The sequence below is a fragment of the Oryza sativa genome, chromosome 11 (genome assembly GCF_034140825.1).
Source record: "Oryza sativa Japonica Group chromosome 11, ASM3414082v1".
NCBI classification, from domain to species: Eukaryota; Viridiplantae; Streptophyta; class Magnoliopsida; order Poales; family Poaceae; genus Oryza; species Oryza sativa.
This window is the reverse complement of record NC_089045.1, coordinates 2,388,059-2,412,611: the sequence shown is the minus strand read 5'-3', so window position 1 is coordinate 2,412,611 and position 24,553 is coordinate 2,388,059. Positions and strand designations below refer to the sequence as shown.

The window sequence follows — 24,553 nt, the reverse complement described above, 5'->3', positions numbered from 1 at the left end:
ATCACTTGGTCTCTTCCTTCTGCTTCTGTTTCTTCTCTTCGTTCGCATCTGCCGCTGTCGCAAGTAGATCGAGACCGTAGTGGCTGCCGTCGCTGTCTTCCCTCACCCGCCATCGCAGAGAGCCGCCGCGGCCGCCGGCGCATCGAGGGTTCCGGCCATCGCATCGAGCCCCCGCGGCCGCCGTCGCATCGAGGGTTCCGGCCGTCGCATCGAGCCGCCGCGGCCGCCGTCGCATCGAGGGTTCCGGCCGTCGCCGCCGCCACCCGGCGTCGCATACAACTCGCCGCCTCTAGCACGGCACATCGGCCGTCGCCTCCACCCAGCCCCATTGGCTGTCGCATCCAACCGGAAGACGCCAGCATCGCTGGGACAACTGTGGAACATTGACGCCGCCGCCCTAGCTGTCAGTACGCCCTCAACCGCAGGTAATTAGCAAGCACTAAAAATGATATGTGCAACATTTGTATTGTTGTTTGTAGTTCATTTTCTAGTTGAAGCAATGCATGAAGTAGTCACGAAAGTGGTCATACTTATTGGCAGGTTTACTGTGTTGTGTGCAATGGAAGGCGGTGGTAGCAGTATTGAGGAGCAGGAAGAGTATGCTACGATAATAGGCATGAAATTTCCTAGTGAGTTGCATGGTTTTCAGTTCTACAATAAGTATGCTAGAGAGAGAGGTTTTAGTGTAAGGAAGGATTACTGCAGGCGTGATCGTTTTAGTGGGATAATAATTCATCGTAGATTCACATGCTCAAGGGAAGGATTTAGAAAGGAGTTATATATGGATGTTTCCAACAGAAGTAGGGAGCCACAGGCACTAACTCGTTGTGGTTGCAAAGCTCAGTTTGAGATTAAACTATATCAGAAAGAAGGTAACTGGTATGTCGTTAGGTTTGTGTCGAAGCATAACCATCCGTTGTGTAAAGGTGATCAAGTGCCATTTCTCCGCTCACATCGTAGAATAACTCCTGCAGAACAGGCTAAGATGGTAGAATTGAGAGATGTAGGTTTGCATCAGCATCAAGTGATGGATATAATGGAGAGAGACCATGGTGGTTATGAGGGTACTGGTTTTACTTCTAGGGATATGTACAATTTTTTTGTGAAGCTGAAAAAGAAACGGATTAAAGGTGGAGATGCTGACCATGTTCTTAAGTACATGCAAGCACGGCAGAAGGATGATATGGAGTTCTATTATGATTACGAGATAGACCAAGCAGGATGCTTGAAGAGGCTATTTTGGTCGGACCCGCAATCAAGGATAGATTATGATGCATTTGGTGATGTTGTTGTGTTTGATAGCACATATCGTGTAAACAAATACAATCTCCCCTTCATTCCTTTTGTTGGGGTCAATCACCATGGGTCAACTGTGATATTTGCATGTGCTGTAGTTTCAGATGAAAGGGTTGAGACATATGAATGGGTCCTACGCCAGTTTTTAACTTGTATGTGTCAGAAACATCCCAAGTCTGTGATCACTGATGGAGACAATGCAATGCGTCGGGCAATCCTACATGTGTTTCCCAATTCTGACCATAGGTTGTGCACCTGGCATATTGAGCAAAATATGGCACGGAACCTTAGTCCAGCCATGCTTTCAGATTTTAGAACACTTGTGCATAGTGAGTTTGATGAAGATGAGTTTGAAAGAAAGTGGGTAGAGTTTAAGATTAAGCATAAGGTATCGGACGACAATAAGTGGTTGAAGAGGATGTATAATTTAAGGAAAAAGTGGGCAGCAACATACACTAAAGGGAGGGTTTTTCTCAGCATGAAGAGCAATCAACGCAGTGAAAGCTTGAACTCAAAACTTCATAGGTTGTTGGATCGTAAGATGAGCCTAGTTATTTTGGTGGAGCATTATGAACATTGTTTGTCGCGTATCCATCACCAAGAGGCAGAGTTGGATGCAAAGGCTTCACAATCAGGTACCATTTACTGCTAATGAAGCTACACTAATTGAGAAGGATGCAGCACGTGTGTTCACGCCTAAAATTTTCAAAAAGGTGAAGGTTGAGATATACATGGGCATCAATTGAGAGGTAATAGATACCATCGAAGAGGACCAATGTGTAAGGTATGTATTGCATTTGATTGGAAAAGATAAAATTGTCATTGTGACCTGCATGTTTGAGGAAGCATTACTGTGTAGCATGGCCTGTCCTTGCCGGAAAATGGAGTGTCAGTACATACCATGTCATCACATATTTGCAGTTTTGAGTTATTTACAGTTAGAGGCCATACCAAGCTTCTGCATAGCACGACGGTGGACAATGCAAGCAAAATCTGCATTTCCTTCAGATAGGTATGGTGAAGTTTACACATGGTCAGACCAGATGGAACGCTATCGTCAACTACGAACAGTGGCTAGTGAAGCTTTTTTCCGATGTTCCATGACAGAAGAAAGTACACTGAAGGTGATGAAAATGCTAGATAATTTGATGCTTGAAGATGACTGTAGTGCAAATTGTGACAACTTTGAGATTCAGTTTGGTCATGTGGTTCGTCAAAGTATGCGCACTGACATTGAAAGTAGTGAGAAAGTGCTTGATCCAGAACTAGTTGTCCCTAAAGGAGCTCCTACAAAGAGAATGAGAGGTTTCTTGGAGAAACGCAAGAGGAAATGTGGGTTTTGTCGTTTGACGGGACATACAATAAGAACTTGCCCTGTTTACCTAAGGCAAGTTGTCCTATTTGTTATTAACCTCTTCATAAAGCTAATATTGTTTTATTCACTGAAATTGTAATGTTACTTTGAACATAGTACTTTCAGTCCACGAAGACATAAGACGTCTTGAGTCTGAACATGGCAAACTACATGAAGCGTCTACATCTCAAGTTACCAATAGGATTTAGGGACTTATATTGCAACACTGTGTCTACATCTCAATTTTTCTTTCCAACCATGTCTTTGAATCTATCGGTTCTGATTGTCCCAACTGTATGAACTATTTTGACAATTTCAATCTATCACCACCGATTTATTGGGGGAAATATATAATACCCATACAATGAATAAAAAACCACAAAAAGCAACCAATTAACACACACCTTATGGATCAGTTTTCTCCCTCACTCTGCATGTTGTGCCACGCATCGAGGCCGCTGCCCGCAGTGGCCGACGATTCACCGTCGCCGCCGACGATGCAGCCCCGGCCGCCCGCCGTCACCGACGAATCATAGCTTCAACCATTGCCGGGCTCCCGCCGACGAATCGCCGCCGCCAACGATGCAGCGCCGCCTACGCATCGAGGCCGCTGCCCGCAGTCGGCGACGATTCGCCGCCGCCACCGCCGATGCAGCGCCGCCGTTGCATCCAGAAAAGTCGCGTCCGCTGTCGCCGACGAATCACCACCGCCACCGATCCAGCGCCGCCGACGCCGGCCGTAGCCGTCGAATCGCCAAGGCTTCCCGATTTGGGCCGCCATCGCTCGCCCTTGGCATTTAGGGTTTGTTTGTCTCCTGCTCCTGCCCGACGAATACGAGGCTCTATTCTCTCGCGATACAGAGAAGGAAACAGATAACGCGAAAGTACAAAACTACCCTCCCACACACGGTACTGTTGTGATACGTACGTGCGGTACGACGAGGTACCATCGATTTTGGACCGTCCGATGAGGCCAGATCAATGGTCAGGATTTGGTAAGGATGGGAAAGATGCTCTTATAATTGAGGGTCGAAAACTAAATTAAACCAATCCCCAAAAAAAAAGGTGCCATCTAATCCTCAGCAACCACAATTCTAGCTGGAGATCGGTTAAGTTCAGTTGCAATTTTTGGACGCCGAAGCCAATTCAACCAGAGTTAACTGCTAAATGGCATTCCCAATTGTGAGAAAAATATTATACTGCTAGTTTCCATCACACGATGAATGGGAGATTCTCCAGAGTATCACTCGCATCCGCCACTAATAATTCTCTACCAAATTACAGACAACGGGAGATACATTTCAGAAAGGGCGATAGAATTTACTTACGCGTGGGCGCGCGCGGCGGTATCCTGCTCAGGGAAGTGGTCCTCGATGGCAGCCGTAGCCGGTGAGCTCGAGCTCGGACGGCGGCGCCGGCGATGGGAGTCCTTGACGTTTGTGCCCAAGTTGCCAACCCACGTAGAAGATCACTTCCCCTTAGATCAATACAGGGGTAGCTCCGGCGGAGACTGCAGGCGGCGGAGGCGGCGGTGATGGAACGGGCCGGACTGGGTCAACTGATACCAGTAGTTTAATCGAAGCCCAACATGGCCACGTGCGTGATTACAGGCTACTGGCCCAGAACATATTGGGCTTCAAGCCCAGTACACGTTGGTGTCTTTCTAGGATAAAAGAAGTAAAGAAGGAATAAGTTTATTTGTCATCCCTCAACTTTACGTCGAGTTTGATTGACATCCCTCAGCGGTGATTTTGCTTCACATGTTCTTCCGAAGCACCGCAAATGTCCCCAAATACTGCAATACATTGCTACCCTGCATAGGACATCGCAAAGCAGGGCATTGCAAAGTAAACTTACATCTACAAATATTCCTCAGTAAAACGGCATTGTATTTGTAGATGTAAGACTAGGCTAAAAACAATGGCAAGACTAGGTTAAAAGAAAAAAAAAACTCCTGTCTTTTGATCGGGAAACAATAGGGTGGTAAGCACTGAAAACCTGATCACTGATCATGATGCCCTCTGTGACCCTGTTCGTTCGTCCATCTTGCTCCCGACAGCTTTGTATTAAAACTGTAACCCTGTGTCGTTCGTCCTTTGTTCTTCTTTTCCATGGCGCGTCGCATGATCACCGTAGCTGCATTTGGCTTTAGCTTACCCAGCTAGCATCTGTTACAACTTTCTCTGAATATATACCATATCCTCTTTGCCTCTTTGCAGCATATGCTCTGCTTCATCATCTTTTTCCGCTGTAATTAACCTGAAGAAACGTGGCTGGAGATGATGCAGACACGCTGGTTTCATCTAGAAGTACGCACCCAGCCAGAAACGAAATCTGAACAAACAGCAGCTGCCAGTCTGCCACTGCACGGTAGCAGTGTGTGACAGTGTGATGGATACTGTCGTGCATACTGATGCGGTGCAAAGCGAAATGCAGGATTCCATTTAGCAATGATCGCCACTGCATTGCTCCTCTCGCCATATTCTGTCGCCCGGTTGCCGGACACCCACAACTGTACTCACTCCGTTAAAAAAAAACGAATATAATATTAGATATGACATATTATCATAGTAAAATAAATCTAAACATGTTATATCTGGTTCTAGATTGATTTTATAGAACGAAGGGGTACGTATCAGTAGCATTTTTTTATTAAGATATAGAGTACATATTTTATCTTAGTTTCTATTAACATGCTTTTAACATGTTAAACGATGTTTTTTTATAAAAAACTTTTTATATAGAAATTACTTAAAAAATATCAAATCTATTTTTTAAATTTATAATAATTAAACCTCAATTAATTACTCTCTTCGTCTCAATATATAAATATTTTTAGCATAGTGTCAAGTTAAACATTTTTAACTTTGACTATTAATAGAAAAAAAATAAAAAGATCAATCATTTAAAATTGATGTTACATGATTTATCATTAAACAAACTATGATAATATGCAACTCTTTTAATTTAAAACATCTTATTTTTACAGGTATTGTTGGTCAAAGTACTATCTCGAAGACTATATTGAAGTCTAAAAATACTTCTATTTTAGGATGGAGGAAGTATATGTCAATGAATTTCTCGTTTTGAATGTGCTGTCTTTATCTTCATTTTAACATATCTCAAAGATAGCATCTCTGAACTAGCATCATCTCATTACTCTTCCTATAAATTGGTTGCCAAAACTCAAATTTAGAGTTGATGTTTGGGAGTTCTTATTTTCCATGTGGCTTACTTTTCGGTGTTAACTCAATTTTAAACTACGAATAACACAGGTTAAAACTTTTTATTTGTTTGTTCATATGTCATTTTACAGTTTATCTGTTGTAGACTGAAGAATATTTTTAAGTTTTATCCACAAATTATTATTATTTTATTGCTTATATGCAGTTTTACGGCCTGTCAGCGGTAGACCGGAAGAACAAATCTTACTAGTAAAAAGAATTCATAAATACAACTCACCACTGAGCAACATGTTTCAAAGTTCATAGGAATTTTGCGGGGTTACATGCTCGAAAAGTCCAAATGGGCCTAAAATATTTGTATATACTAGTATAGCACTATGGAGATACTCGTTAATAAGTTCTTTTTTGGTGAGACAGTCACCAACCAGGCAAGTGACCACGTTCAGACAAAGTCAGATACGCGCAGCAATAATTTACTCCCGTCCGGGGGGACACGCACCCGGCAACTATTTGGCGCGACAGCGCGGCGCCCGCGTGCGCGCCATGCCAGTTCGGTTCGCCGCCGTCCCGCGTCCCCCACCACGTGCGCCGGCAATGGCGGCTTCCTCCCTAGCTTTGCACGTTCATCCATGGCAGCTTCCTCCATTGGGATAGCCTGTCTTGTCTTGTCTAGTAGTACTCCACGGGTGTGCCGGGGCAGCTGTCGTCGTCGTATGACATGTCAGCGTTCGCGGCGGCGGCGTTCGCGGCGGTGGCGGTGGCGACGCTGAACGGCGGGGGAACGTACGGAGGCGTGGCGCAGCGGAGGAGCGCCCAGTTGACGCCGCTGAAGAAGGGGTGCCGCTTGATCACCGCGGCGCCGACGGTGGCGCCGAGGCGGCGCGCCGGGTCCTTGGCGAGGAGCGACGTGACGAGGTCCTTGGCGGCGGCGGAGACGGGCGGCTCCCTGGGGAACTCGAGCGCGCGCGCCACGATGTTCGCCAGGGTCATCTCGTTGTCGTGGCCCTTGAACGGCGTCACGCCGTAGAGCAGCTCGAAGACGAACACCCCCAGCGTCCACCAGTCGACGGAGCTGCCGTGCCCCTCGCCGGAGACGATCTCCGGCGCGAGGTACTCGTGCGTCCCGACGAACGACATCGACCGGAGCTCCACCGGCTCCGCCACGAACTCCAGCTCCAGCCCACCGGAGGGGAAGCTGCTGCCGCCATTGCCGCCGCCGCCGCTCGACGGCTTCTTGCGGCCGCGCCAGCGGCGGCGGCGGTGGCGCCCGCGTCCTGGGAAGAGCTGGAAGCACGACACGGCGGGGACGATGCAGGACGGGATGATGCACGACGAGGAGGAGGAGGAGGAAGACTGGCCGCCGGCGAGGGCGATGGGGTCCGAGATGACGTGCGCCGGCGTCGGCGCCGTCGGGTCGCACTTGAGCGAGAGGTCGAAGTCGGTGAGCATGATGTGGCCGTCGGCGCGGACGAGCACGTTCTCCGGCTTCAGGTCACGGTACACGATGTCCACCATGTGGACGTACTCCAGCGCCGCCACCACCTCCGCCGCATAAAACCTACGCAAAACAACACATTATCACCATCATTAACAAGCTCCCAAAACTAACATTAACTTTTGAATCGTTTAGCAACTTCTAGCATATGCAAAAAAAAAAAAACAAGTTGGCCATGGAAGATAAATTCCATTGAAAATCTTAACCTTCACACCAAATTTAAGTTTGTGTTATTAAATTAAGCATTCACCAAACATTTTTGCTTTTAGAGAATTCACCAACCAATTCTTAGGCTGTGTTTAGTTCTCTTTAAACTTCCAAAAATTCCATCACATCAAATGTTTCGACACATGCATAGAGCATTAAATGTGGACGAAAAAAACAATTGCACAGTTTGCATGTAAATTGTGAGACAAAACTTTTAAGCCTAATTACGCTATGATTTGACAATGTTGTGCTACAGTAAACATTTGCTAATGACGAAATAATTAGGCTTAATAGATTCGTCTCGCAGTTTACAGGCGGAATCTATAATTTGTTTTGTTATTAGTCTACGTTTAATACTTCAAATGTATGTCCGTATATACTTTAAAAAAAATTGAAATGGAACTAAACACGGACTTAACAACTTTGCAACTGTATACAAAGCAAGGCTATTGCATACTGCAACTGTATCTGAAGCATGGAAGTGAATCCCTTGACTTTATTCACATGTCACCTCAACCAACCCACATATTTGTGTATCAACTAACGACAAATCCAACTGTATCAACTATCAGCACTATTTGCATTGATACACAGACATGCATGGATGCCACAGTGTGATCCAGTACAACAAAGGAAAAGGTCACAAGGGAGCAGAGGAGTGAAAAGGTTTCAGACAGTACTCGAACTAGTGCATCATTGATGTTGGAGGTTTGCACGTTCCAAAGCTGATTAGGATAACTTAATGGCATAAAGGGGATGCAGCTCATGTGTGTGCACTCAATTGTTAATTCCTTGGGTTAATTAGATTAATCCTTACAGCAAGTACCATACTGGCTACTAGGCTACTACCCCATGTTGATCTCGACTGAATCCATTTATTCATAGGCTCGTATGGTTGGCTGTGATTAACACTCATCACATGGGTGTTAGTTAAAGTTTCTCTGACCAATGGCATCTATAATTCTCTACTTATGAGGCTATCAGAGAGTGATTTATCATGTTCTCCGAACGGTTCTTGCGCCGTAGTGCAAGGGCTTTGGCTCGTGTCACACAGGCATTAGCACAATTAATCTACCTGACCGTGCGGTTGATTGCAATGTTGTTGGTCCTAGGTAGGAGTGTGCTGTGCTTGTACCATCAGAATTCACAATTCACAAACGCCGTTGTAAACTGCTACTGCTCATCTACTGGTACAAGTGTACAATTATCCCCCCGTAAATAGCGGGATTGGCCATTGATTCATCTTGGTAGGAAATCCGTGTCATGCAATTCTGTATTTGAGGCCGTACGTACTACAACTCGTCTAATAAATCAATTCTTGAATTCATGGATCGCTTTGTACTGCCAAAGTGTCAATAACTTCAAAAAATATATATATGTTGGTCTATGATGTTGTGGTGTTTTTGTTAGTTGGTCTTAGATTCTAGCAACACTGTTAATATATTGTGAAATGAAGAAAAAAAAATAAAACATTGGTAATTGGGGATGATCTGGCAAAGCATGTAGGTTGAGTTGACTACAGCTCTGCAGGTGAATGCTATGGCCGGACTACTTACTAGTCTGTCTAAATGAATATAGCCACATGATGCTGTAATGGAGCAAACGTAACCGAATAATTCTACCAGTATTTTCTATCAGTACACAGCTTAGTAAAGTTGACGTGTTTTTGTCTCGTAATCTCTGGCATGGCCTACATCAAAGATATTGCACAGGGAAAGTACGGCGGAGATTAATTCTGTGTCTTAAGTTTATTCTGGAAGGAAATTACTACGACATCAGTATCTGTGTATAGTGGGAAGATAATAATATTGGCAGGCAGTGATCATCATCGATCTAAGAGGCAAGTAAAAAATTCAGATTTGTGATGCAAATTAAGCAGCCTAATTTCCTGCAAGGGACAAAGACTGCAAACTGTTCATGCGACAACAACAGCTTGACTTCCATATGAACAGTCTTAGCTTCAGAAATTCAGAAGGCCACTGCAGCCACAGGTGTGGATGCACAAGCAAACACACCAATACCAATAGTGATTAGTGAGTGATTGCAAGGTGATATGGGCGTGCGATTGTGTGTTTGACCGCGGTGCGGCTCACGATATGGCACGAAAACAAGAAACTGTACAGTGACAGTGACCCAGTGATCGAGCTCCCATCCATGATGCTCAATCCTTCACAATGTCTACAAAGATGCTTTTTTTTTTCCTTTTTCTGAAGAAGAAAATATTCTCCTCCTCATAAGTCAGATTCATGCATTAATTTGAGGCACTCTTAAGTGTAATTTTTTTGGGGTTATAAAAGAATGAATCCAAAGGGCAGCTATCATCAAACAGCATTATCCATGTTGTTATGATGGAACACAATTCTGGCAAAAAAAAAAAAACCTATTCGATAAAAACGGCCGATGCATGGCTGACAGAAGACACACGGGCCAAACAATGCACAGAAGAAGTACAGAACAAGTGTTGCTTCATCCACTACTAGATCATTAATAAAACAAAATATAATTTATACGAAAAGGAAACAGGAAAAGAAATGCAGATAAAGTGAAACCAAAGTCAAGAGAAATCGCAGGAAATCAGCCACATTCTTCTCCCAAAAGCCTAAGAATAAGATCAATCACTACCTTACTACTCCAGCTACAACTTCAGTCACAGTCCACGCCTTAAAAACGGCATAAAAAAAGTGATTTGATCGAACATTTTTACTAGCATTTAAAAAAATTATAAATTAACGATGTGGTGATCGATCGATGCCACAGAAATCGAGCAGTTCACAAAATTGTTTCAAAAAAGAAATCATTTCATCTGGGTGAGTGAATGCGTGCACAAGACAAGCGGTGGTGGTGTACCTGACGGCGGACTCGGAGAAGCGGCGGTGAGGCTGGCGCTGGCGGAGGACGTGGAGGTCGCCGCCGGGGCAGAACTCGGTGAGGAGGCAGGACCAGCGATCCCCCTCGGCGACGCCGAAGAGGCGGGGGAGGAAGGGGTGGTCGACGGCCTCGAGGATCTCCCGCTCCGTGCGGGCGCGGCCCTCCTTGTTCCTCCCCTCCAGCTCCTTCCTGTCCATCACCTTGGCGGCGACCAGCGCCGTCGCCGCGCCCCTGACCTCGGCGAGGTAGACGCTGCCGATGTCCCCCGCGCCGAGCCGCTTGAGGAAGCGGATGTCGGAGAGCGCGACGGCGCCGAGGCGGGGCGGCGTGGTGGTGGTGGTGGTGGTGGAGGTGGTGGTGGCGGTGGAGACGGTGGAGGCGGAGCGGGAGCGGGAGCGGTCGGAGGAGGCGAAGCTGAGGCTCTGCAGCTCGTCGGCCGCCGGATCGGGCTCGCCGCCGGGAGGCATTGCAATGTGCTGTGGTGTGGTGGGTGGTGTTGGAAATGGCGGAGGCAGAGGAGGAGATGGATGGGTTGGTGCGTTGCGTTTTTAATTTGAAGCGGAGAGGTGAGGAGGCGGAGGTTGACGACGATGGGCTGGGCCGGATCATCCGCGTCCGTTCCGCGCTTGATTTTTTTTTTATTTTGTTTTTCTGGATTTCCGGGCCCCTGTTCTCCGGGATGTGATCAAGGAACACCAACATTGCTAATTTGCAGCTTGATCCGATTATTAAATAGATATTTAACTATCTTTACTCTTATACGCGTGGTATTTAACAATTTACCATCAGACCCACATGTCATAAATACATAAGGATCCACTTGTCATTGACATATGAGCAGTGACAAATGCAGCTTTAAAATATAGATGGGACGGAGAATAGAGATGTTCACTCCATAAGAGCAGGTATAATAGCTCTATTAAGTTGGCTTCAAAACCTGATAATCAGCCTAATCTGAGATTAGGGAAAGAAATTCACCAAGAATGAAACAAGGCGCTTGTTTTAGCGCCGGCGCTTGCATAGCGCCCCACACCATATAGCTCGCATGCAGCCAGGAGAGACAATAAAAAATATGTTATGTGGGTCCCAACAGCTGATGTATCCATACAAGTATTTAATGTATGTATGCTTTAACCAAGGCAGCTCATAACTAACTTGTAGTTAGCTTGTTGTATAAGTTAGCTCTACTTGACATGACAAAATTTTAGAGCTTGCTGCTAGCTGCACTATTAATCTTGCTCTAAGAGCAATCGAACAAAACACATATCGTATTTATAGTCAATCGCATAATTATCTCGATCATTGTTTGTGGCGTGTGTATGTTTTGAAGAAACAAACTAATTTGTTGGACGTTCACACCTTGTTATACCTAATTTTGATAGCCCATGACTGCTATAAAGGGGTAGGGGGTCTTGGGGTGTAGAGCGATACGGGTTGTAGCTGGGTCGGTCGATCTACTCTGCCTAATGGGTAGATCCGCCCCTGCATATGAGTAGCAAATTGTTAAACGTCAAATTAAAAAGTGATAAATAGTTAAATGCTCAATTATTAAATCCTTGCTCAACGATGAGGAGTTTTTCTTCCAAATACACTCATCTCATCAAAATAAAATTCTATACATACACCATATTCCTATTAACGTTTTTTATTGGTTTGGATATGTCTGTTTTAAATGTCTCCCTATCGATGTGTATGTTACATTTCATAAAAAAGAAAAATTAGCTGTAAACGCGCTGAGTCGAAAACTCGAACTCGGATAGGAATGTTTTACCATAAGAAAGATATCCAATTGAGCTCGCTCAGCGCGTGAACGCTGCGGAAGTTTTTGATACGTAATTGCAAATCCAATAACGATTCATGGCTCAAGAGAATGGAAGGTTTAAGGTTGACGTCGATGAGTTCAATCAAATCAACCGGAAGAACATTGTGCAAAAATCAAATAAACAAGCAGAAGCAGCAGCCGCGGCGAATGCACGGAATCTGGCAAATAAAGGCGAAATTATTTGAGGTTGGCAGTTTGCGTTTGAAATCAGACGTAGCAGGGTACGCAGCCAGGGAGGCTACTGGCTATAGCAATGGCTGCAGTTTGTGAATGGATTGGCCTGCATTGCGTGGTTGGTGTGGAATGGATTCGAAGGCGTGAGTCCAAGTGTAGCCGGGACAACCGACTGGACCAAAGGAAGGGTTTGCTTGAGAAGCATGTGATATCTGCAGCTTCACTCAAAATTTAAAATTCATTTAAACAGTGTAATAATATGCAGACTAAAAAAATGGCAGTTTATAAATCTAGAAAATAAACTAAAAATCAGAAATTGCGTTTTTCCATTTTTCAGTTTCTCCAGATTCTTATAAGTCTTTTTTTTTGAACTAAAGGCAAAGCTTGCCTATTCATTGAATATAGATGGCAAATTTACAGGTAAGGAAAAAGTAATATTAGATTCTTATAAGTTACTTCCTCCGTCCCATAATATAAGGGATTTTGAGTTTTTATTTACACTGTTTGACCACTCGTCTTATTCAAAAAAATTATACAAATATAAAAAACGAAAAGTTGTGCTTAAAGTACTTTAGAGTAAGTAAAAAAAAAAATAAATAATAATTCCAAAATTTTTTGAATAAGACGGGTGGTCAAACAGTACAAGTAAAATCTCAAAATCTCTTATATTATGAGACAGAGGGAGTAGCTACCAACTAGCTATTTATCATAATTTTAAACTATTTCAAACATGATCGAAGAAAAGTCCTTTATGATCGATTGAGCTACGATTGATAAACCATAGAAACATAAGCAAAGCAACCAAAAAAAATAGTTTATAAGTAAAAATTTTTACATTTATATTCTTAATGGTTTAAAAACCAAGGCTGAAAAATTGAATATGATGGAAAAACTAATGTTAGATTCAATTTTAAATTTTGGTTACGAAGATAAGCCAGCAAGAAAACGATAAAAGCCGATGAGCTCCTCCCCATTGCAGACCTTTTTTCTCTTACTTTTCTTTTAAACAGAGTGTTCTAAAAATCTCAAGGTCCCATGTTAGGATTGGCGTATCATATATTTTTAAAACAATGATGATTGGATGGATGTGTCGGGGGTTCAGTTCAGGAGTTGGTGTGATAGTCTGATACTCTGAAATGGGGTCGGTTTCTTCAAGACAAGGCCATATGTTTTACAATTCAGAGGTTCATCGATCATCGACCGATATGCAAGCCTCAGAGGACCCCTCGCACAAAGTCTGAGAGGATCAATTAAATCGAAGTCAATCTATTATTGTCTGATTGTCTCGGTGAGAGTAGTCTTGAGACATCGAAGACAAAAATGTTGGGCAACTTGCATTGGGCTAAGCCACGCAGGAGACAGGCAGAATCAACTGGTAACAAGTTTGAGGCTGCAAATTATACCTGCAATGTTGGATGATGCTTCTACAGTGTTTGTGGGGGAGGTTGTTACACTCCATGGCCGATCAGGATCCGGTGTAGTTGCAGTCTGTAACTGAACTAGCACCACATGATAGCAAATCAAGGGTTCAGGTTGATGCATAACTGTAGCACCTATTCATTGTAGTAAAATTTATTAGGCCATTTTGGATACTACCAAAATAATGTGCCCTACCAATTTATTGGTAGCTTGAATAGTAATGTTGGATGTTTGGATTGTAGCCAATAATTTGGGGTCTGTTCACTTTGTTGCCAAAAAAAAAAACCTTACCAAATTTTGACATTGCTAAAATTTTGGCAACTTACCAAAATTTTGACAGGATATCTTATATAGTTACCAAAATTTGGCAGCAAACTAAATGTAGCCACTTTTTTGACAACTTTACCAAAATTTAGTAAGGTTGAAAATGACATCAAAGTGAACAGGTCCTTGGTAATGCCTCAATTGAACTTGACAGTTGGCACTAATCTAGAACTTTCTCCTCTGTAACATCAAATTTTGGCTTCATGTTGGTAGTAATCCAAACATATGCATTGCAACCTTATCATACCAAAATTTACCAAAGATTTGATACGGTAGCAAACCAAACCTATCCATTATTTTACGTTTCTTGTTGCAACGAATCTGGACTGTTGGATCAAAACACAAATGGCCGAGCGGTATGTAGTTCAGACATTTTGTACTTGAGGTTAGGGGCTGTAATAGGCCCAATACAAAGCAACTCTGAACTCGCAGAACCCAACCCAGTAGTAAAATAGGCTGAAAATGAACACTACAAGAACAGGCACCACAAGAAGCCCAAAAGAAAGATCCTGCAAATTTGTGGCCCCAAAACACCAAGGAAAAAGTACACCGAAGGTCCCTCAACTTGTCATCGGGATAAAAAACGTCCTCGAACCGCAAAACCATACATGCGAGATCCCTTAACTATACAAAACCGGTCACCCGAGGTCCCTCGGTGGTTTTGACCCCGGTTTTGGTCTACGTGGCGGCTGAGTCAGCGTGGGACCCACGTGGGCCCCACATGTCAGTTGGCCACGTCATCACTCTCTCCCCTCCTCTCCCTTTCTCCTCTCTCTCTCACTCTTCTCCTGTCTGGGTAGGCAGCTGGGGAGGACGTCGGTGGGTTGCTGCCTTCGGTGGGGCGAGGAGGGAGAGGGCGAGGGCGTCGGCGGCCGGCGACGGGCGACACGACGACGGCGGCTGGCGACTGGCGACGCGCCGCCGCCATTGCTCTCGTCCGCCATTGCAGAAGCCACAGGCACGGAGGCGGACCGCCATCGAGGGATGAGGTAGGCAAGCAAGGGGGGCGGGGAGGCCGGCGTCGACCTCCTCACCGGCCGTGACGTCGCCATCAAGTCCTTCCCCAACCGGCGACGTGGCGGCCAGCGAGGGGAGCAAGGCATCGGCGGGGGAGCAAGGCGTCGGCGGCGGTGAGGCGGTTCTTGGCCGCGGCCAGCTTGACCCGGAGTTTGAGGTTAGAAATCAACACGAAGAATCAATCAAGAAGCATTCAGATTAGCACATTCCAATTGGCAACCTATAAACGAAAGAGTGCTCCTAATAATCAAGCAAAAAATGTGAGAGGTTCAACCTCTGAGGTTAGAAATCAACATGAAGAAAGAAGCATTCGGATTAGCACATTCCAATTTGCAACCTAAATGAAATTGTACTAATAATCAAGCAAAAAAAAAAGGAAGTGAGAAACCAAATGGGATGGATGGATGGAGTACTGACTCGGTCTGGCGGATCTTGTCGAAGAAATGGGCGTCGTAGACACCGGCGGCGTCGGCGAAGTGGACGACGCCGGAGAAGTAGTGCTTGTCGACGTGGGCGAGCGCGGCGTTGCGCCGCCGCCGCTCCCGGCCGCCCGACCGCATCGTCGTCACCACTATCAGCATCCACCTCGACACGCTGCCCTCCTACTCCTCGTCGCTCACGTCCACCACCGCGCCGTTCCCGACCCCGGCCGCCTTCGCCGCCGCCGCATCCGGCACAAGGCTCACCTGCTGGTTCACGGCGACGTGGGACGCGGCAAGCTGGTGGTGCGGCTGGAATAGGAGAAGAACAAGTAGCGCGAAGAAGGAGAACAGCGGGCAGCGTGACGCGGCGACGAGGACGACGGCGCCCAAGCCCGCTCGCCCTGCGGGCGCCGCGAAGAACTTCATGGTGCCAACGATCTCCGCGGCGGCGGCAAGCCAGGCGCATCGTCGGGAGGCACGAATCCTACGGGGACGACGGCTTCCCAATCTTCACCGAGACCAAGTGCACATCGGCGCCGCGTCGTCGCCGCCGCCGCCGCCTTGCTCCCCTGCTCTCGTGTCGTCGCCGTCGCCGTCGCCGCCGCCGCCGGCCGCCGGACCTCCTCTCCCGTCTCGCCCCGTCGGTCTCCTCCCCACCCGTCGGCCGGCGGCGCCGGCCTACCCACAGCACCAGAGAGAAGAGTGAGAGAGAGAAGAGGAAGGGAGAGGAGGGGAAAGAGAGAGGAACTGACGTGGACAGGCTGACATGTGGGGCCCACGTGGGTCCCACGCTGACTCAGCGTCACGTCGGGCTACCGGTTTTATATAGTTAAGGGACTCCGCATATCTGGTTTTGCGGTTTGAGTACTTTTTTTTTTTATCCCGATGACAAGTTGAGGGACCTTCGGTGTAATTTTTCCAAACACCAATGGATATTATGGACTTTTGGCCTTTCAACAGTTAATTATTGCTTTTATAAACTTTGTTTTGAATCTCACAAACACTTCGGGGGTGTAGCTCAGATGGTAGAGCGCTCGCTTAGCATGCGAGAGGTACGGGGATCGATACCCCGCATCTCCAACGTTTTTAAACAAATTTATATTTTTTTCCTGAAATTTCTTAAATCCATTTTCCCCCCGAATCATATTATCTGCTAAGCTGGAATTAAATTTCATGACTCCATTTTTTTCCTCCTGAATTGGGGAGTTGAATTGCATTAATTTTCTTTATTTTTTTTCTCTTACTAGAAAAAATACTTGTGCGTTGCAACGGACGAATGCTATTTTAATCTTATTATTGTTATATAATTTAGATATGGTAAAATTCACTGTGGAAATTCGCTTGGATTTTTCTTTTTTTGAAAATCATGAGCTGCAATTAGGAGTCTGGCATTCATCTCAAGTTAGCATGCAAGTTTTTTAAAAAAGATTTCTTATACGACTTCTTTTGTATTTACAAAAACAAACAAACTTAAAATCCGACTCAAACACGGATGACATTCCAAAATACTAGAAAAACATCTTCAATTTTTATAATGGTAAATAATTGCATTACGTGCTAAGCTAGAATTAACTACTTATTACTAGTTCCTTTTCTCCTGGAATTGTTTTTAAAAATTTCTTAACTCCTTTTTCTGAACTGTGAAGTTGAATTGCATTATCAGTTAAGCTGGTATGCCTTTAACAGTTAAAAGTAAATTTCACAAAACATAGATTTTAGAACACTCGTAACACAAAACCCATGTATTATGATTTGTTTTGAAAACCCCAAGGTTTTAGGGAAAATTTTTAAGAAAACCTTATGTTTAAGTTTATATCATTTTTTTGTTAACCCATATATTTGTGCATAATAATTGGAAAAAATAATATGAGATATTTCTAAGTATATATACATGTTAGTCTTATTTTAACGAGCGTCATTTATTGGTAATATGATTAATGTTTATATGTATAAGTTACCAGTTAATATGTTATTGTTAGTGGGGTTATGTTGTGTTTTTTCAATCTTCCAATGTAAGAGGAAAATGTTAAAGTACATGGGAGGGATATGTATTTTGTGCCTACTAATGCAGACATATACTACTAAAAATATCATATACAATGATGAAATTATGAGTATTTGAGATAAACATAAGTTTTTTAAAAACATTTTTAAACCAGGGTTCCTTGAAACAAACCATAATATCTGGAATTATGCACTACATGTGTCTCAAATTATTTTGTGAAATTACTCTTTAATTACCTTATTACTAGTTTTCAAAAAATTATATAATCTGTCTTTAATTCAATTAATTAGACTGCTTATAATTTATAGGGACTAGTTTTTTTTCACACGCACCAAACTCTATCTAACCCATTCCACTTTGATATATATAAAAAAATAAATTCTACAAAACTATTCGATCAAAACTATCGCTTTACTATACTTTAACTAGGCGCTTCACAATACTAGAAACAACAACAAAAAATATAAAACAAAACAACAATTTTATTCCCTACATGTCTATGATATGTGAACCTAATTTGGATAGCACAAGTATCTCATATGCGTATGACAGATGGACCCAATGACGTTGGAGATATAAAATTGTAGTTTTATGATAAAATCATATACTATTGTTGTATTGTTGCAGTAGCCCAGCTAAAGTTAAACATACCGGCAGTTTTAGCTTTATACAATTTACTATATAAAAACCATACTCGAAAAATAAAATCCACCATCTCCATTCTCTCCTTACTCCCAAGTGACACGAATTACGGCTATTTTTTCAGTGATAGGTGTATCCACTGACATATGAGACATTCATAATGACTTTATTAATATAAAGATATATCGATCTAATCTTTTGGAGATACTCATACTGTCATACATATATGGTATACTTTCTTCATCACATAAAAAGCCCAATCACTATGTCCAGAATCATCTTTAAAATTGGATTCTTTTTTGATGAAGAGAACATATCCTATCTTACTTTAAAGCTATAACCCACTAATTCCAAAGCTCAACGTACAAACATACCACCTCACAATCCACTAGCAACAATTACATACAAAACTTATATAAGCATGCAACATCATCTATAATTCATTAAAATCAACATCCAATCATCATCCTTCACATTATTTTCACAATATTTTTAACATATATATATCCATTATTTTTTATAATATTTAATATATATTCATCTATACAATCAAAGTGTGGGATATCATATTTTATTTACAATCTCATACAAAGTCTACTAATTTTATTTAACAAACGAGTTTTATTTGTTGTTAATAGCTAATATATTTTTTTACTTTTAGCTTAATTATTAAAAGATACTAAAAATTACTTAGTAATTCCCGTAACAAAGCGTGGGGAATCACCTATTATATACACATTTATATATGGTATTGTGACTAGTGACTTGTGAGTGTCTGTATTTCGAAAAAAAAGAAAAAAAAACAGAAATGGAATCCACGCGCCCCAAAATGCAAGTGCGCAACACACAAGAGCCCAAATCGAGAGAGAGGAGAGGAGAGAGGAGTCCAGCGAGAGTCCATCCATCCACCCCTCGTGACGTGAGGGGGCCGCACCGCCGCTCGCCGCTCGCCGCTACCCCATCCGCCGCCGCCGGCCGCCGACGAGGTTCGGGGGGGCGCGATGGCGTCGGGGGTGTCGACGAGCATGGTGCTGACGCTGCTCGGCTTCTGCGGCAGCGTCCTCTTCATCGTCTTCGTCTGCACCCGCCTCGCCTGCTCCCTCCTCCGCCGCCACCGCCGCCGCCGCCGCGCCCGCCTCCCCGCCGCCTCCTCCCACTTCCTCTCCTCCGTCTACGTCGTCGACCACCACCGCCACCTCCCCCCCTCCGGCCTCGACCCCGCCACCGTCGCCGCCTTCCCCACCCGCGCCTTCCTCGGTGCTGCCCCACGCGGACACGCCTCGGCCTCCTCCTCCTCCTCCTCCTCCGACGCCGCCGCCCAGTAAGTGCTCCTCCCTCTTCCCCCGCAACGATCGCGATTCCCCGCGTCCCGTGCAATGCCTTCGCACTGCAGCATTGCGTTGCGTGAAATCTAAGCTTCGAATCTACAGTGTTGTTGTTGTTGTTGTTGCGGTGATGATGCTTGGCTTAGAGCGCGTGCTTTTCTCGTCGGTTTGGTTATCCGCATTGTGGGGGGTTCGAATTCGTTCTTCTCCGGGTGAATCGATCCCAACGATTGCAGTTCGAATGTGAACTTGGATGATATTCTATTGAGCACGTTTCAGTTGGTAGGATCGAGTCGGTGACCGGGGGATTGAATGCCCGCTGAATTAGGGCATTGTAGTTGCGGGGGCGCCCTCATACGAGTGAGGAAAAGGGGATCTATCAACTATTATGGATTTTATATTATATGTTTGAGATTTTCTGTTTGAGCACATGTCACTGTCAGTGTTTAGTTGAGATTCTCCTGGATGTCCACTTACTGGATGACTACTGTTTTTATGAGTTTAGGTGTTTTTAGATCTGTGAAGCTCTTCTTCGTAGTCGATGGATGATACTAGCATAGAAGCATGCATCTATGTTCGTTAGGTGTTCTTCTATGAGCGCCGAATCTTCACATATTATTTGAAATTTGAATTCTTCTCAACATACTAGTACTGAGTATGTCATTCTCCGGGCGGATATGCCAACATGACATGATTCAGTTTCTATTGTTGAATGCAATAGTTTCTTAAACGGTATGAGCGAATTTGGGTTCTACAAATTTACATCATTTGCAAGTATATATTGTTAATGATTATAATAGATGACCTGAACTGAGAAACAACAATTGAGACTTACTCCCTTTTATTTTCATAAAAGGTAATATTGCCTCCTGCCCAACATTTTCCAATTTAATGTTTCGCAAGCACGTGGTTGCCTCCAACCCCTAATATCTTCTTGGTAAGGCAGTCATAGATAACTGCTACTTAAAATCCTGAAGAAAAAACACCGCCTTGCAATGAAGTTTGAAGTACCAAGACGTTGTCCTTGAGTATTTTGATTGATTGTTTAGTATCAAATAAGTTATCATGTGGATGTTAGTGCCTAATAGAAACAGTATGACTTTTTTAGTACCATAGTGTTGATTGTTGTGTTTAATTGGAGATTGACTATTGAATCGTGAGATCCCTGAAAACTCGAATTATTACCAAACAGCTAAGATCATTAGGTCAATCACATAACAGAATGCAGACATTAAGTTCTGTTGAATAAGTCGAGGAGGAAGGATGAGGCACTGTCATCAAGTAGGTTAAACCCTCACCTGTGCTTGATGGGATGGAAGCTTGGATTAGGTTGGTTGTGCGATGTGTATCTAAAGAAGCTACAGAGATGCTTCTGTTAATCATATATTCATATTGGCGCTATTCGCTATAGTGGTTTTGCTGTATCAAATAAGAGGTTTCCATGTTTGGCATCATCCATTGTGGGATTGTATTTTATAGTTAAAGTGTTGATAAACTGTTGTCAACTCTGATAAATACTACTAGTATCTGAATTGTGATTTGTGTTTCTATAGGTGATTGTTAGCATTTTCCCAATTACACCAATATTATATTCTGAATCATTTCCTTCCATTGTTGGCAGGTGTGTTGTCTGTCTTGCAGACTATGAAGAGAAAGACGTACTTCGTATTCTTCCTTACTGTGGCCACAATTTTCATGCGTTGTGCATAGATATTTGGTTGATGCAGCACTCAACATGCCCGGTTTGTAGAATTTCATTGTGTGACTACCCTGATAGCAAGCAGACAATGTCTCCTCTACCAAGTGAAGTGATAATACCTCCATGTTCCCCTGAACCATCAAGGTCAGATCAATGCAATTGCCTGTTTGTCGGCACGGGGCATTCACCAAGGACATCTCAGGTTCTTATAAATGAACCTGACCAGTCGAATCGGACATTATATAGTCCATCAGTGGAAGGGGATAACAACTTGCCATCATCTGAAGTTAATCCTCCTGGTGAAATTAACAACCAAACAATGAAAAAGCATGTGGAGAATCATCGTATTCAAGACAGATCATGATCTACCTAGCTAAGATCCTGCAAGTGACTGTTGTGCAGTCTGCTGTCTTCAGGGTAAACTACATGTAAAATTATAAGCAGCAATACAGGTGGATTCATGGATGGCTGTTATAGGACATAGGTTACTTTGAAGGATGTAAATATGAGAAAATTGTTCAGGTTTCTTGTTAGAAAACACATTTATTTGTTAATCATATTCAAGGGCTCATTGCATTAAATAGCTTGTCTCACTTATTGCATCCCGACTGATGAATTGTTGTTGTCAACAGCAGTACATCTGCAAAATCACAAAGAGAAGTAGCTGTCAATACAATCAGAAAACAGGAGGAGGGCATCTTGATTAGTTCATGGATCAGGGTATGAGAGGAACACAATGTAGCTGTCTCACTCATGTAGTCATGCAAAAATTCTCCCTGAACAGCATCAAGATCAGCGACCGATTTGCCATCTTGTCTGTGACTGTATCTACTTGGAAGCAAGTTAGTCAGACATCAGCACAGTGCCATTCATACGGTAACTGCAGCAGCATGTGGCTCCAATGTCCTATTTTTGTTAAGAGTCTGATGCTGCCATGGTAAAGTGCCTGAGATTAGTTGGTCAAGCACTCAAAGCATGATAATGGTGGGAGCCAGCACAATGCTACATAACTCTGAATCTCTGATCCAAGATCTGAAGATTAAAGTCCAGATTATGATCTCTCCTCTGAAAACCAAATCTTGCAGGGCCAGGAGAACAGCCTATGGTTGTCCACGCAACGATGTCGGCTGGCCCAATCATGGCCTCCTGCTAGATCTAAACTGTGTGGCTGATCAAACCAGCAGGCAGCAGCAATGGTTCATCACTTCATCTTCCCTGCTGCCTTTGCAACAGTGTGGGGGCTGGACTGTGCAGACATGATTCAATCAAGTGTACTGCCATGAAAGGCCTTAATAAGTTTTACAGTGATTCCTGTCGGTGGTGGTGGCCCTCACCGGAGCAGATGCAGAGCTCTTCACTCACTCACTCACTCACTCACTCACTCTGCCCTTAAAATGGTGGCCAGCAGCATGGTGTGATGATCACACTCTCCTGCAAAGGCACTTCACCTGGAGGTGTAGTGTGAGGAGAGCTTTTTCTTTGCACCTTTTGGTTTTTTGGAGCTTCAGCAATGGGGGAGGTCAAGCATCTTTGCCTGGTGAAGTTCAAGGAAGAGGTCTTGGTGGATGACATCCTGCAAGGCATGACCAAGCTTGTCTCGGAGATGGACATGGTGAAATCCTTCGAGTGGTATTGCATCAACCAGTGCTGTTATATTTAGACTATAGTTTTGTTTTCTAAATCTGCAGGTTCTGAGGCAGAATACCTCTTAACTAGATAACATGCCTAAGATCACTTGTTTTTAGCAGCTAAATGAACTTGTAAGTTTGTTTATCCTTGAGAGTTCAGACAACTAATTAGATTTTTGACTTGTTTTCTGCTCTAAATCTAGGTTCAGCAGAAAGTGTGACATATGCCTAAGATCACTAGTTCTTTTAGCAACTAAATGAGCTTGTATTTTCATTTGAGGCTTTAAACTGTTAAGAGACATTGTGCAAACACATTGGATCTGTAATCTCTTTTTTTTCAGGGGGAAGGATGTGTTGAACCAGGAGATGCTGACACAGGGCTTCACTCATGTCTTCTCGCTGACCTTCGCGAGCTCTGAAGATCTGACGACCTACATGAGCCACGAGAGACACCAGGAGTTCGCCGGCACGTTCATGGCGGCGATCGACAAGGTCGTCGTCGTCGACTTCCCCGTCGTCGCCTCCAAGCCTGCACCACCGGCGGCACCGGCGGCGGCGGCGTGATGATGACGACATCAACTGTCCATCAAGCATCCATCCGCCATGGCATCAACCATTGCATCATTGTTCCAAGTACTTTCAGGTATCCATCCATCCATCTACACACGCAGATAGCTGTGATAGATGTACCTTAGGTTCCATTATTGCATGTTTCTGCTGCTTCAGTGTTGAGCTGGTGTAGCTTAGCTAAAGCTGTAATGCAGCTCTATCCCGTGCATTCCGTTCAAAGCTTGTTCGGTTATTCTTGGAATAAATTTCGGTGATCTTTTGGTTGCTGTGACTTAATTACTTTTGCCTTTTTTCCTTTTCGGTGTTAATGATGGAGTGACAGATTCCTAAATAGTTTTTATGATTCACTTGTGCTTAAACTTTTGATTGAGAGCAGGTTTGCAATGACCCAGGTTTGGTGGTTAATTACTCGTAGTACAAAGGTAAACAGTGAGATGTTATCAGTGCTTTCATGTGAGGCCATTTACATCGGCATTTAAATTCCATCTAAAGAGGAGCGATATTACTACTCTCTTTCTTTCTTTCCCCTTTTTCCCTTTTCATTTGAGAGATGTTTGGTGCTATGTCGATCAAAATCGACAAAGTTGACCTTTTGAAATCAAAATATGCCCTATAAAAAAAAAATCAATGGAGCAAGTATCCTTGTAGCCTTCAAAGGAAGCTATGGGCAAATTGTCATAGCATTTACGAATGAAAAGGGAAAAATAGAGGGCAAAAGGGGGACCAAGTTGAAGCACTTCACCGAATGGAGATTTAACATGAGAGAAAAAAAATGGTGTTATATCATATGGACATATATACATATGGTATTTTTCATGTTTATTGGTGTGCCTAATACCAAACTGATGTTTGGCAGTAATATATAATGGCCATCCTGCGTATGGCACTATCACAATCGTGATGTAAAATTGATGGACCATTTGCATATTTCGATGGCTCAGGATGATGAGAGCAGTGATAATATATGCCACTAGCTGAAAGATGCGTACTATATAATAAATTGATATCATGGGCGGTGATTTTGATAGTTTTACAACTCTCTAATTTCTTCCATGGAATCGATACAAATGTGTAACCAGTACATTAGTGACATGTACACTT

General features: G+C 43.7%; 4 protein-coding genes, 1 non-coding gene and 1 pseudogene across 7 annotated transcripts; 4 read left to right on the top strand and 2 right to left on the bottom strand.

Annotated features, from left to right (window-relative positions):
- The first annotated feature begins 289 nt into the window (after positions 1-289).
- On the top strand, positions 290-2,453 carry LOC107279278 (protein FAR1-RELATED SEQUENCE 5-like; annotated as a pseudogene).
- A 3,625-nt stretch (positions 2,454-6,078) lies between these two features.
- On the bottom strand, positions 6,079-16,287 carry LOC4349787 (serine/threonine-protein kinase D6PKL1). 3 transcript variants are annotated; one of them, XM_026021531.2, is made up of 4 exons: positions 15,579-16,287; positions 13,805-13,954; positions 10,385-11,887; positions 6,079-7,393 (listed from the first exon to the last, which is right to left on the bottom strand). In XM_026021531.2, exons 3-4 carry the CDS (start codon positions 10,870-10,872, stop codon positions 6,505-6,507), a joined length of 1,377 nt encoding a protein of 458 aa, XP_025877316.1. In that variant the 5' UTR covers positions 10,873-11,887; positions 13,805-13,954; positions 15,579-16,287; the 3' UTR covers positions 6,079-6,504. The 3 variants fall into 3 exon arrangements, with proteins under 3 accessions (XP_025877316.1, XP_025877317.1, XP_015615818.1); XM_026021532.2 differs by having other exon boundaries at positions 13,805-13,895; XM_015760332.3 differs by lacking the exon at positions 13,805-13,954.
- Positions 14,479-16,287, bottom strand: LOC136353846 (uncharacterized). The gene is made up of 2 exons (XM_066305133.1): positions 15,579-16,287; positions 14,479-15,300 (listed from the first exon to the last, which is right to left on the bottom strand). Exons 1-2 carry the CDS (start codon positions 15,740-15,742, stop codon positions 14,922-14,924), a joined length of 543 nt encoding a protein of 180 aa, XP_066161230.1. The 5' UTR covers positions 15,743-16,287; the 3' UTR covers positions 14,479-14,921.
- Positions 16,288-16,590: 303 nt separating this feature from the next.
- On the top strand, positions 16,591-16,663 carry TRNAA-AGC (transfer RNA alanine (anticodon AGC)). The gene has a single exon. It is a non-coding gene; the product is annotated as a tRNA-Ala (tRNA).
- A 2,423-nt stretch (positions 16,664-19,086) lies between these two features.
- LOC9271312 (putative RING-H2 finger protein ATL71) lies at positions 19,087-21,835 on the top strand. Its single transcript, XM_015760116.3, has 2 exons — positions 19,087-19,551; positions 21,177-21,835. The coding sequence occupies exons 1-2, from the start codon at positions 19,232-19,234 to the stop codon at positions 21,616-21,618; spliced, it is 762 nt and encodes a 253-aa protein (XP_015615602.1). The 5' UTR covers positions 19,087-19,231; the 3' UTR covers positions 21,619-21,835.
- Positions 21,496-23,728, top strand: LOC4349785 (stress-response A/B barrel domain-containing protein At5g22580). Its single transcript, XM_015760117.3, has 2 exons — positions 21,496-22,883; positions 23,224-23,728. Exons 1-2 carry the CDS (start codon positions 22,765-22,767, stop codon positions 23,444-23,446), a joined length of 342 nt encoding a protein of 113 aa, XP_015615603.1. The 5' UTR covers positions 21,496-22,764; the 3' UTR covers positions 23,447-23,728.
- Positions 23,729-24,553: the final 825 nt, after the last annotated feature.

What these genes read in the sequence shown, in the direction of transcription:
- LOC4349787 (XM_026021531.2), bottom strand. Translation starts at nt 10,872, where the DNA reads ATGCCTCCCGGCGGCGAGCCCGATCCGGCGGCCGACGAGCTGCAGAGC. An exon ending in TTCTCCGAGTCCGCCGTCAG is followed by an intron (nt 7,394 to 10,384) that starts GTACACCACCAC and finishes TGTTTTGCGTAG; the next exon opens with GTTTTATGCGGCGGAGGTGG.
- LOC136353846 (XM_066305133.1), bottom strand. Translation starts at nt 15,742, where the DNA reads ATGCTGATAGTGGTGACGACGATGCGGTCGGGCGGCCGGGAGCGGCGG. An exon ending in GACAAGATCCGCCAGACCGA is followed by an intron (nt 15,301 to 15,578) that starts GTCAGTACTCCA and finishes CTCCGGGTCAAG; the next exon opens with CTGGCCGCGGCCAAGAACCG.
- LOC9271312 (XM_015760116.3), top strand. Translation starts at nt 19,232, where the DNA reads ATGGCGTCGGGGGTGTCGACGAGCATGGTGCTGACGCTGCTCGGCTTC. An exon ending in TCCTCCGACGCCGCCGCCCA is followed by an intron (nt 19,552 to 21,176) that starts GTAAGTGCTCCT and finishes CATTGTTGGCAG; the next exon opens with GTGTGTTGTCTGTCTTGCAG.
- LOC4349785 (XM_015760117.3), top strand. Translation starts at nt 22,765, where the DNA reads ATGGGGGAGGTCAAGCATCTTTGCCTGGTGAAGTTCAAGGAAGAGGTC. An exon ending in ATGGTGAAATCCTTCGAGTG is followed by an intron (nt 22,884 to 23,223) that starts GTATTGCATCAA and finishes CTTTTTTTTCAG; the next exon opens with GGGGAAGGATGTGTTGAACC.